Genomic DNA, 13,640 nt, shown 5'->3' with positions numbered 1-13,640 from the left:
ACTTTCGTGGATTGAAGCCTATATTTTGCACAGACGTCAAAGCGTAGTTGTCGATGTTCTTTCTAATGCGGTCCCAGCGGAATCCGGTATTCCGCAGGGCTCTTTCCTAGGTGTCCTTTTTCTTCTAGTGTTCAATAACGACATCGCTGAAAATATGCACGTTAAAATGTGACTGCTCGCAGGTGATTGTCTAATTTATCAAAAAATTTCTAGTTCTAACAACCAACTTATATTAAACGGTTCCCTATCTGCAGTAGAAAATTGATGCTCGACCTGGCAAATGACTGAATTCCAAAAAGACCGTAGCAATGACCGTCACACGTAAAAAAAATCCTCTCAGTTTTACATATCGCATAGCCAACGAACTTCTTTTAGTTCTTTAAATACTTCGGAATTCACATAACCTTCGATGGAATGTGCATATGTCGTATATTAAAGGAAAGAGTCATGAAACAACTGCATTACTTGAGGAGAACACTAGCACACTCTACTCAAGAAATACAGCTTTTAGCTTATAAAAATATGTACGACCACTATTAGAATATGCTGTGGCAGTATGGGATCCCTGGACCGAAACTAACTGAAACTAGAAAATGTCTAACGCAAGGCTGTCAGGCTTATGTTTAATTATTACAGCTGGAATATATCCCCAACACTCTTTAAACAAATTACAGCCTTTGGGGCTTATCTTGTCCCACAACGATAATCGTCATCTGTCTTGCCGGCGTTTCCTTTCTTTAGCGCTGCCACCCCGGTACTTCCCAGTCACGAACGGCTTGCGCGTTATCAGTGTGACACAGCATTCTCGACAGGAAAATAGCGAGCGCCGAGTTTTCAAGAAAGGAAACGAAAGCAAGGCAGATGGCGATTATCGTTGTGAGACAAATATAGACCCCAAAGTGCGCAACCGTTTTAAGAGTACGCTCTTAGACAAATGCACACCCTATGGGCTGTATATTTGCCACACAACAATAATCGGGTACAGCATTGCTAAACTTAGCCAACCACGTATGAATAACAAATATTTGTGCCACATGGGACGCGGGGCATGTCGTTTGCGGATAATCTATCACTTGCGCGGAGAAGACCTTGCTAAATTGGATTGGATTGGAGACAACTTTATTTATGCCTGCAGCTGGGCACGCGCGCGCACCGACGAGGGCCTACGTCATCCTCGAAGTCGCCGTTAGTCGGCGCAGGTCTCCGCTCGCCGTTGCCGGCTCGCTGGGTCCCTGCCTTTCGAGCGCCTCGAGGACCTGCTGGACGGCCCAGAGCTGATCGTCTCGGTCATAGCTCTTCGCGGCTGCCTCGAGCCGCGGCGGGAGTGTTATTGATTTTGAATCTTCTGGATATTCGACGCAGTCCCACAAGACGTGCGTGTAGTCTGCAGTCTCCCTCCGGCAGACTCTGCACTTATCTGTCGGATATGTCTCGGGGTACATACGATTCATCAGTCTCGGGCTCGGTAGCGATCCGGTCTGGAGCTGTCTCAGTATAAACAAATATGCGAGTGTTTCGCACCAACCACCGCAATGCTCAGAAGTGTCGTTTCGTCGAACGGCGAGCACTGCGTGGGTGCGATGCTGCGCAAGCGTATTCTTGCTATCCGAGATCACTGCCGCACTTTTACCGAAATCGTGGCCTCAAAAGAATGAATAGGAACGGCAATGAGAAGAAGAAAACGAAAGAAAGAAAGCAACAAATGGTTGCCATTAGAGTTGTTCAGGCATTTGGGGGAAAAAAAGAACAAGAATGGAGGCAAACAAATAATGGTACCGAAAAGTTGTCTTTTCATTAGGTGCAAAAAAAGAGAGGGAGAAGAAAAGAAAAAAAAAGTTACCGAAAATGCGAAGTGGTGCGGGTAGTATTCCATATTCCATTCTTTCACCGATGCACATATTGCATTTCGTACAAAACACTATTACGGCTGCCTGGTAGGAGCTTTGGTGCAGTCGATAAGAGCGACCTGGCAACCAGAGCGGAGTAATCAGGCGAAGTGCAGCCGTGGGGCTATATGGATACAATAGGCGCCCGCGCGGTGCATCGGACCAGCCAGCCGCACAAACTGGCCAGCCGTCATGCCGCGGGAGCCGACCCGTATACAGCAGTGCTGTCGGCCGCGGTGGCGATGGTGGCGCAGCGGCATCGTTCGCGGATTCCTCCCTGCGGTGCCGTTGCTACCGAAGCGCGGCGCACTGGCTCGGCATGACTGAGCTCGGCTTGGCCTGGCTCGGCCGCTTTCGGCATCGTTACGCTGCAATAGAGCTGCCGCTGTGCCGACGTTTCCTCGACACCCTACGTCCCTCCCTTTCGTTTCCTCTCGCCGTTTGTCCTCGCACACAGCCCGGTATACAGCCGGAGCACCCGGCCAGCCATGAGGAGAGCAGTGATTGAATGCCACGAGGGTGTCCTGTAGAAGCCGCCGTAAACCGCGCTTTCGCGACGAGCGCCAGTCATTTCGCGTACGACTCAAACGGGGCAGAAGCACGGTTGTGGTGGAAGTTAGACTGTTGCTGCTGCTGAGAATGGGACTGCATCACATGTTGCATAGATGTGGCTGAGAATAGTTGAGCTCCATTACACATTGCGTAATCGCTGCTTTTGCTAAATTCTGTGTGAGGGAGTTCACGGTAGCTCACGGACTTGAGTGCACCGTTGACGTTATTTCTTGTTTCTAAGCGTTATGCATCGTCTTTGTGCACGCAGAGAGCGTTCGTCCTTTTGGCAGGAAGCTTTTAATTTTATATTTGTTTGCGTAAAGCATATACTAACCGCATGACTTCGCAGTGGTATAGTCATCGTCGTACGTTACAAGTAAAACGGAGGTGTATATGCGCATAACAATACTTGAACTACTGTCACTGTATATATCTATGTGCTTGTGGATTGTGTTATGTTGACTGTTCTGTTGTGACTATATGTGATAAATATGACAAAGCATTTACAGGGTATATGTGCCACCCGCTGACTAGAGACTGCTCGATATTATCAGGCGACAGTATCATTTGTATTTCTGAGAGTTTCTTCTACAGAAGTGTGGAGTCATTTAACTTGTATATTGTACGTACTACGTATTTATTACGTCATAGTGTTACTGTGAAAATGTTGTTTGACAATTTCTGGTGACACTGGGAAAAGGTTATTTGATACGTAAACTTAAACCCTGTATGTTGCAGGCTAGACCCATTCAAGAGCTAAGGAGTAGCCGGCGCCTTAATTTGTGCGTCAACGTCTCCTTATATCGTATCAATAATAGTTAAAAAAAGCTAATCATACCGACACACCCTGCAGAGAAGCAGCCCAGCGATTCTACATGTAGGACAAGCACCGCGATGTTCGTGTAATGAGGGCCGGAGACAGAGTTGAAATGTTTCTATCAATTATAAATGTGTGTGCGAGCTCACTATTGCTCAGCGGCTGTGCTGATTGCTTGCACGCAGAACATTCAGCATTTCTCTCTCTTCTTTCTTGAGGGAGGGGGAGGGGTGGTCGGTAACTGCTCGACAGAAGAAAGAAAGAAGAAGAAAGGCCCATACCACCACTCTCCCGCTAGACACACCCTTGGCCACAATTGACTCCAAGCTACTACACATGTGGGAAGCGAAGCAAGCTTTACTTCGGAAATGGCTAACAGCACGTTACAATCGTAAACTCCGAATCCGAATCGCCAAATTAGACTATCAGATCCAACAATATGCTATCAAATTGGCGGCGCAGCAATGGACTCAGGTTTGCGAAGGAGCGCATGGTACTCTCAGCACTAAAAAGACCTGGCAACTGCTCCGGCACCTGCTTGACCCCACCACGTCTAGGACGCACAACAACCTCCAGATGAATAAACTGCTGCATGAACATGCAGCCGACCTGCCGACCATGTTCAGCAACCTGGCTTCCAAACATATGCCCCCTTCTACGCAAATACCCATGCCTGACTATGCTGGTGAACCCAATGAGGAGCTTTGCAGCCCCATCACAGAAGCGGAGGTTCGACATGCCCTCAACCAAGTGCGAACCACCACGGCACCAGGCCCAGACTCTGTGACTAATAAAACGCTTCGAAACCTCGATGAGCTATTCATAAGCAAACTCACCGAGTATTACAACCACTGTCTCGAAGAGGGAGAGATACCCCAACAATGGAAAGCAGCCAAAGTGATCTTCATTCCAAAGCCGAATAAGCCAATTCACATTGATAACTTCCGTCCAATTTCTCTGACTTCATGCATAGGGAAGATCTTGGAGCACGTAATCCACCTACGCCTCTCCAAATACATCGAACATAATCACTTGTTCCCTTCGGAAATGACAGGCTTCCGCAAATCTCTTTCTTGTCAGGATGTCATGTTAAGGCTCAAAGAAGACATTATTGAACCGAGCGACGCACGTGAAACACAAGCGTCGCTCGGCCTCGACCTCAAAGGCGCCTTCAACAACGTGTCCCACTTGGCCATACTACGCGAACTTAGCAGTATGAACTGCGGGGATCGAATCTACAGCTATATACGCAGCTTCCTCACGAAGCGCACTGCGACGCTACAATTAGGCAGCGAACAATCTGGCCAAATAAGTTTAGGAAGCGCTGGCACGCCCCAAGGGGCAGTACTTTCTCCCCTCCTCTTCAATTTGGCTATGCGACCTTTAGCTTTCACTCTCAAGAAGATTCCTGACCTCCGATTCACACTGTACGCGGATGATATTACGCTGTGGATGACCGGAGGTTCTGACGGGCACATCCAAGACACCCTCCAAGCCGCAATTGATCAGGTCGAGCAAGTGGGTCACGAGTTGAATCTCAGGTGCTCCCCCACCAAATCACAGCTTCTCCTTCTACGCCCCACAAGACGCTTCAGGAGTTCACCCCCGAATATCCAACTCACGATTGAAGGGCACCCTATACCCCAAGTAGACAGGATAAGGGTCCTAGGATTACACCTCCAATGCAACCGAGCAAATCAGCATACCTTGCAAACACTACAAACAACGGTAGATAATACGCTCCGCCTGATAGGGAGGATCTCCAACAAACACGGAGGGCTTCGAGAGAAGGAACTAATTCAGCTAATCAAGGCTTTTGTCTTAAGCAAAATCACCTTCGCACTACCGTATCTCTCACTCTCTAGGCAGGAAGAGGATACTGTGAATTGCTTGATTCGCAAGATACACAAAGTCGCTCTTGGTGTGCCAATTAGAGCATCCACACAAAGGGTGATGGCCACCGCCACACTAAATACCCTTCAAGAATTAACCGAAGCCCATCTATCATCACAATACCATAGACTCACCACAACTGAAGCTGAGAGTCTGAGACAACTTCATCGTGCTCCACCATTCAACGAGAGCAGGCGACATCAACTTCCTCCGAACATACATGGCCAATACCACATCCAGCCCCTACCCAGAAACATGCACCCCGAATTTCACGTCAAACGCCGCAAACATCGAGCCAAGGCGCTACAACGCAGCTATGGACAGGCTGAAGGAGTGTACTATGTGGACGCTGCAGCCTACACCCCTAACCATCGTTATGCTGTAGCGGTCGTAGACAACCAGGGCAACATTGTTTGTTCAGCATCAGTCAAGACCACCTCGGCGGGTGACGCGGAAGAGGCCGCCATTGCACTTGCATCGGGGCTACCAGATTGCGACGTCATTATCAGTGACTCTAAGACTGCTATCCGGAACTTCAGTAGCGGCTACATTAACAACCTCGCGCACTCTCTGCTTGTAGCTCACCCACCAGAAAAGGACATCGCTCTCGTATGGGCTCCAGCACATCAAGGACTCCATGGCAACGAAATGGCACATGCCGCTGCTCGAGGATTCACGGACCGAGTGGCCGCAAATATGGGCCTAACTCTAAAACCCAATGACTCCCAACAACACAACAATAAAGACACACTCGTCACATTCCATGAAATTTGCACACATTACAGAAACCAACGCCTATTGTATCCACCTCTCTCTGTGTCTAGAACGCGCCAAAGAGAGATACTGTGGCGACAACTACAAACTCGCACTTTTCTTACCCCGCGCACTTTGCACTTATTCTTTCCCGCCACATACCCGACACCCAAGTGTCGCTTTTGCCCTGTCCCCATAGCAGATCTCTCCCATATCATGTGGCAATGCCCCATCAAAACTCCCCCTCGCGAGCTCAAACCATTAATTAGTAGCGAGGAGCTGTGGGAGACTGCCCTGCGCAGCTCCGATCCCACCCTACAGGACCGAGTCCTGAGGTGGGCTGAGGAGGTAGCGGAGGCCTACCACGACTGGTAGACGGACTTCTAGCCACATAATGTGGTGATGGACGCCTGCTGGGACTGGACTACTTAGACCTCCCTCTCTCCCCCCCGGCTCCTCCCCTTTCTTAAAAGGGGAATAAAGTTCATTCATTCATTCATGTTCTATCGTCACCCATACAGAGCAGCATCTCACCCACACAGAGCTGCATCACCTGTGGTGTTTATAAGGAAAAAAAAGAAGGAAATGGTAATAAATAAAGTCAGGAAGGTTACCAACATTGGTGTTAGCTATTCTGGTGAGTGAAAGAGGTGATACCTGTCTTATACCCTCGAGGACAAGCGCCACGTGAAGAAGGGTACCCGAGTGTAAAAGAAATTGTGATATGGCATCTAGGAGACGCCCATACTATCACATAGTGCAATGTAATATAATATAATGAATAAATCATATTGTAATATAGCAATAGTTGTCGTTTAGCTACTGTTTGACATATTTCCCGTGAAATGTTCTTCAGCTTACTTTCGTGGCGGCATATCAATTCCGCATGATAAGTCTTTCTTTTCTTAGCAGCAGGCAAAAGCAAGTTACTGTGCACGGTGCACTATTTCTGGTCTTATAAGTGGCAGGCGTAAGCATATACAATGTGTTTTTATTTTATTTTTACAATGTGTTTAAATTTTTTATTTTGAAACGTTAAGTCGCCTACAAAATTTGGTCGAGTTACATCGCTAGAGCTGAATTGTTCAATCAGGCGGGCATCGTTCGCAGGAAAAACCAAATCAATTCATTCAATAAATAAACTAATTACATTATTTATATTCGTAGTTGCAAACGTTACAGCACATGTTTGTGTAAGAAAGATTAAGGGAATCATCAGAATCATCATCATCTGGTTCCGTGTTCGTGCATTCCAATGTACCCTCGTCGACCAATTTACCTGGCGTCAAGCTATTCTTGCAATTTACCTGATCCCGCGCGTGGCACTGCGAAGTACAGCTTGCCGTTCTACCCCTTTGTGACGTGGAATGGTGGCGTTAAACTAAGCTGGTGTCGAGCTTCCCCTTTCTCATAAGCTTATACCCATTGGCGTAAATTAATTACTTAATTAATTCATTTAAGCTTTTTATTACCATTATTGTTTGCTTACTTAAACAGGTTGAGCGAGAGTGGGCTATATTTTTATTGCTAGTAGCTCAGAATAGACTATAGAACTGAAAGTGCCCACGTACGCAGTTAGCGCTGCAGGAACACTATATATGCTAGTAAAAATTTTGGTGTATTTTTTTGCTTGATGGCTGAGCGGTGATTTGCTGCACTAAAATAAAGTTCACTACCACTAACTATAAGAATGTACACCATCTAGTTCTGGTTCTGTCGCTTGCTGAATCCTTTTGAAACATGCAAGCGACCGTCTCGACTCGAGTGGTGCTGTTTACTATAGTGAGGCAGCAACATTTTGGAACGAAGAAGGCAGCTGAAAAGCGGGTTTTTCTCAGCCGACCACTTATAGAACGTTACGAAATCTCTAGCTATGGAGATTAATTTATGCCGCTGCATGCCATATTTTCCAGCTCAAAGCACTTAAAGCCATTTATAACATCGCATACACGTGCATTTATCCTTATGAAAGCGCTGAAATATGTTGCATAACTTAATGATGTCTTCTCAAAGCGTAGCGCTTACTATTCGGCTTAAAGTACCGCTATATTCTAAGTGGTCGGATCTTAATGGAATGGAGTGAATTATATTCACTGGAGATGTTTGTATGTAGCGCTTGTTTGGGCCATTTGAAATATCTCACTCGAGAGAAGTCACAAGTACGGCTCTAGCAGTGAGGATAACGTGCAGTCTCCTTCCACCTTCTATTATTGCTCGCACCGACATAAGCGCACGGAGTTTGTACTGTTGAGGATTTTCGCAGAGATGTGTTGCAATTGCGTCTTGCTGATCCTAAATGCTGTGCCTGCTCACGGTGTTTCGCAAACAAGATGCCGGGAGTGCTGAGCATAAGAGCATTTCTTTCGGATGAACGGTGGTTCATCCGAAAATGGTGAAAGAAGGCTGTTGCTGAAAGTTTCCCTTGTGTCGTCACTTGAAAACCTTAAAAGCTCGATCTAGGGGCGCTGTTGTCTTAGATGTTTTGAGAGCAGCGGTATCTTTCCTCAAAGCAAGCAGAGCTGATAGTCTAATCATCCAGCCAGCTCGAGTCGAGAAGTAAGACGACAACTTGTTTGAGATTTACTGCGGGATCACCGACATTTGACTTGATAACGACGTCTCCGAGCATGTGCCTTATACAACATTTGCACGAGAGTAGCAAAATTCCGTGTACTAGAGAACAAACGCTGTAAAATATCTTGCCTAACGTTCGCGATGTGCGTGCTTTATTTTTGTTCCCTGTGTCGGAACTTTTCATTGCCTTGTACTCCTTTTACGCAGCCTTACTTCCCTAACCAGAGGAACTTATACGCCTGATGAGAAAGAAATTGATAGGATGTATTTCTTGGAGTCTCTAGAAATTGAGCTGTGAACTGATCCCTCGTAAGGTATTCCTATTCTCGATTATGAGGCAGTTTTCTAATGCATGGATGTTGCCAATCGTTCGTGTGCTTTCTAGCTAAACAGTATTGTTTACTACTATCATGGGAGATATCCGCGGAGTGTTTAGCCTTTTCTGGTCGTTACGTGATGCAAAGGCACTTCTATACATATGCTGTAATGTCGTCTTGCAAAATATGTAGTAAATTTGTACAACAACGGTGCCCGAAGTTTGCACTGATCTTAAAACACTATTTAGCTCAAAGTGTGATAACGTTTGCTAGTTTCGTTGTATGCACCAGTTCATTCCGATCTATGCGTAGCTTTTGAAGCTTGTCTAAACTGCATCGTAATATAAGCCTCATGGAACATTGGAAATATTCCTTCTAAATTTCAATCAGGTACGTTGTTCTGTACCTTGCCTCTACTTTTGCATCCCATTCATCTCCCCATCTGGTCGATCACCTGAAATTGGCCCTTGAGCTTCATTCTGTTTCATAACTTCGGCTGAACTAAAAAAAATATATCAGACAATTCATTTCCTACAACTCTGGTAAATAACCTTTATCCTCAACAAACGTAAAAGCTGCCGCTTGATAACGCTTCTAAAATGGGTAGTGCAAAGTCATGGTGTCCTATTTCGCAGTGGGACTAAAATATAAGTTGCAAATTATTTGTCTTTTCATTCTACTGCAGATAGTGTGCTTTAAATGTCGTGAAAAAAAAAACGGTGAAGTGCAGATAGAACTGCCGCTTCAAGAAGATGCCGCCAACAAGTCTTTTCGTGCGTTATTGCAGCGCTGAAGAACACATTGGCTAAGCAGATGCCTTGAGAAATCCTACGCCCAAGCACTGAAGCCAGAGTGAGCTAAGGTCGAGACGCTCATTGTAGTCCAATCGCTCCTCCACAAAATATTTCATATGCGATACTTGAGTATGCGCATTGCAGGGCTTTACTTGTCTTTGTTTCTTTAGCCCTGTATTTTCACAATTCACTCGAAAGCCTTAAACATAAATTTAGGCTTGCATGTACGCTAACGCCCCTGTGGCTTTTACTGATAAACTATCCCTCCCCCTCCTTTTCTTTCTTGTTTTTTTATAGCGAACCTTTCTTTCCATCTTCTCCTGACTTTCCGGGCATTGCCGCTCCTATTATGGTGTTGCCGTGAGTGCTGCTGGCCTTCTTGCAACACCACTAGATGGTGCTTGCCTCTTGGTCATGCTCGCGCGGGCTGCTGGGGTTTTTTGCAAAGCTAGCAGATGGCGCTTGCCTCTTGCGCATCCCGGCCGGCGCTGCCGCGGGCCGGTATGCGTAGTTTGTGCACATAACACGAGGGATGTGATGCGTAGTTTGTGCATATGGCACATGCTGTGCTTGCTTTCCTATGCGACAAAAATGCAGCTGCTGGGCTGTGGAAGCCGCGCGCTGGGCTGTGATAGTCTAAACATTAAAATGGTCAATAGCCTGAAGAGAGTGCTTGGAGCTGGCGTATCAACAGCGCGCTGGTGACGTATGCAGAATGAGCATGTAAACGAGCGCCAGAATAGTGCTCCAAAGCGTGCACTCGGCGTCGAAGACACTAAGGCCCGAAAGAAGCGTCGGGGGAACAGAAGAGCCCTCGCTACGCAGCAAAACGTGGTGCAGATCACGAATGTACTTATACAACCTATACATACAATTATAGTAATTGAATTACGCACGGCCGCACAATTAAATTAAAACTGAACACTTCTGCCACGATGCGATGTGCCATCTGAGGCAATGATAATGCTCAACCCTCTCAGACAGTATGAACAATGGCGTACAACAACCCGTCTGTTCTCTGCACTACGCCGACAAATTGCAGCGGTGCACGCAAGGTAACGTGCAACATTAGCTCGCCGCTCTCGTATTGGACTGAACGCTGAAGGAATTACACATTCGCTGCCAACATCACTGCTAATTATCGTCAGTCAAAGCAAAGAGCATACAAACGTTTGCTTACATCGATTCCCACAGTACGTGGGATCCAACCGTTTTTTTTTTCGCATCTTATACACAACTGCCGAGCCGTATAGTGGCGTACTTTTGTTGATTACAATTGTTTCACTAACACCAGATGACATATTTGGCTTCCGGTTGCTGCATAACTGCGCAGACAGGCGTCTGCTACTCGCCCGGCACAAGCAAAAAGGAAGAAAGCATCGCTCACAGTTCAGGTCCAGTGACACCGACGTGGACACAGGCACGGTCTGGTTGTTGTTGGAGGCCTGGCAGCGGTACGTGGCCATCAGGTCAGAGCGCTGCAGCTTGCCGATGACGAGGTCATTGCGCATCACGCCTTCTCCCGCTGGCGAGTACGAGTCATCCACCATCTCGCCGCCGAGCCACCAAGTAACGTGCGGTGGAGGCCGACCTGCCGGGCAAGAAGACGCGCGGCTGCTGATTAGGCAAGTGCTAACGTAGATGTGATGCTTCCAAGGGTTGCGCGGCAAAATGCGGTGCGATAAAAAAATGCGTAAATGTAATGCCAAACGTGAAAAGATAAAAGAGCAGCTGGTTGGTATACAAGTTGTCCCACATACTTTGAGCCAAAGTTTTAAATATGAAAGGCGCTCCGGATGCGAGTTGAACGGAATGCGTAATGTTGGCACTGGCCTAGAGTTACTCAGGCTACCTTTAATTTTCCCCGTAACTATTGGATTAGTTATGTTTATATATTCAAGTTTTTAAGTAATGGCTGCAGACCCCAAGTGTGATACGCTAAGCTGTAGAGCACCTTTAGAAATCTGTCAATAAATTGTTTCCAACACGATATATCTCACGTGATCCTTTTTTTTTCTGCGTGCTTAAGAAAGCCCGCGAAATCTGAAAAAATGCCACATGACGGGGCGCTTGAGCACTGTTATTGTGCTCCTCTCAAGCGTGCAATGGATGAACAAGGTCGGCTGCAGTGAGACTGGCCCGCGACAGGGCATTTGCACCGTCATGCGATAAGAGCCGCACGCCCAGATACCTAAGCCAGGCATAACGCCCTTTCGCGTGCCAATCTCGCTGAAGCCGACCTTGTTCATCCATCGGACGATTGAGAGCAGCAGAACAACAGGGCGCAAGTGCCCCCTCACGTGGTATTAAAGCAAAGCTTTGTTTGCCTCTTCCTTCGGCTTTCCCACTGCTGCTGCTGCTCCTGTGGCCTGCTGTGACTGCTGCTGTCGCACACACCGCGTCGCGGGTAGGAAGGGGGAAGGGTTCAGAGCGTGTATATAGATGACAAGCGCGAGTAAGAGGAAAGGCGACGAAAGAAACTCGTTTTCACTCCACCGGAAGGATGGCTGGTTGGATGTTAGGAGCGTCCCCTTTGGAACGGGGCGGTGGGTTGTGCCACCAAGCCCTTGCTATTATAATGACTATCTCACCTAGATTAAACAAGAAATAAAAAAAAACACTATGAACTTCCACAGCCAAATTTTCTGATCCCCTATTGCGAACTTTGCTTTTGTACGTCTCCGTTCTTCGTCGTTTCCCTACTTTTCTTCCACTAATCCTCCAGTCCCCTCTTACTTATACCTATTGCGGACATTTTTACTTTTCCACTGCTCTCGCTGAACCCAAGGGCTTCAAGGAGGCCAGTGGTGCTTAAACTGACCGATGGGCAGACGTCTTAACATTCTGATAAAACATGCTCCATAGTTTTCCTAGCTTTACCGCAGCAAGCAGATGCTTCTTCTTCATTCTTATATCTCGCTTTATAGGTGCGTGTTCTAAGGCAACCCGATCTCGCTTCGAAAAGAATGAGCTTCGCTTTGAGTTATCATAAATTGTTTCTTTCCTGATTTCGTTTTTACCTCTTAAGTAGTTACTCATAGCAGATTTCTTTTCCATTGCCGCCACCCATGAGATTATCTCAGCCTCTCTGACTTTCCGCTTGACGTTCTTTGTTGCTGTGTTGCCCTAGTAAGAGGCCGAATACATTGTGGGTAAGCTTCGTAGTTCTTTTCCTCCATTGTGAATCAATGTTTTTCCTGCACAGATGCTTCAACGCTCTCACAGCCCATTTACTTTCTTCCATATTCCTCAGTCGTTCTTCAAACTAGTCCAGCCCATATCACCCTGCACAGCTTCATCTGTATAGTGTTCCCGTGAGCGCCCAATGCGAGGTGTCCCACTGACCTTCGGCTCTCATCGAGTCTTGATTGTACCCCTGACCGCGTCGAATGTGTACAATGCCCTCTGGAGCTCCCTGACCATCTACCCATTAGGCGCTTGACAGCTGTAGTTATCTGTGAACCCCCTCAGAAGCATGGCAGAAACTGCAGCGCTTCCCTTTCTACTAACGCGCGAGGCCGCAGATAGAACTGTAGAGAGGAGAAGAAGGAGAGGGTGGGGAAGAGGCAGTTCCCATATAAGAGAGAGGGGGAGGTGACGTGAGAAGGTAAGGAAACCCCACTATTATACGACAGCGCTTGGCGGGAAACAGGATAAGCTTAAGTTAAATGTACGGTACAGTACGTTGCTGCTATTTCTGAAAAATAAACGCCATGCAAATTTGTCAAGCGAGCAACTTACGCAAGGCGTGCAGAAGTAGAACCGCATTGATTAGAGCGCACCACAGGGTCCAGGACACACTACGGAAGCGGTCGACCCTACAATCAACACATCTGTGCCCGCCGCGTTAGCTTTGTGACTATGGAAGTGCTAGAGGTCGTGAATTTGATCCCAGTCGCGGCAGCCGCATTTCGGCGGGGTCGAAATAGAAAACGCACATGCACTTAGATTTTGGGACATGTTAAAGAAGATCATGGTGTCAAAATTAATCCAGAGACTGCCACTACGGCGTCCCTCATAATCCGAGTGTGGTTTTGGCACGTACAGCCCCATA

The 13,640-nt window shown here is 47.1% G+C and overlaps 1 protein-coding gene across 6 annotated transcripts in view; it reads right to left on the bottom strand.

The window, feature by feature from the left end:
- The window catches only part of LOC135902182 (hemicentin-2-like), a 602,016-nt gene that overhangs the window by 107,933 nt on the left and 480,443 nt on the right, over positions 1-13,640 (bottom strand). For all 6 annotated transcript variants that reach the window (XM_070537724.1, XM_070537725.1, XM_070537726.1 and 3 more), the window contains one exon: positions 10,974-11,177. In XM_070537724.1, coding sequence (XP_070393825.1) covers positions 10,974-11,177 — 204 coding nt within the window. The remainder of the gene's footprint in view (positions 1-10,973; positions 11,178-13,640) is intronic.

The sequence above is a fragment of the Dermacentor albipictus genome, chromosome 4 (genome assembly GCF_038994185.2).
Source record: "Dermacentor albipictus isolate Rhodes 1998 colony chromosome 4, USDA_Dalb.pri_finalv2, whole genome shotgun sequence".
Lineage (NCBI taxonomy): Eukaryota > Metazoa > Arthropoda > Arachnida > Ixodida > Ixodidae > Dermacentor > Dermacentor albipictus.
The sequence above is the reverse complement of the archived record's forward strand: the minus strand, read 5'-3'. Positions and strand labels throughout refer to the sequence as shown.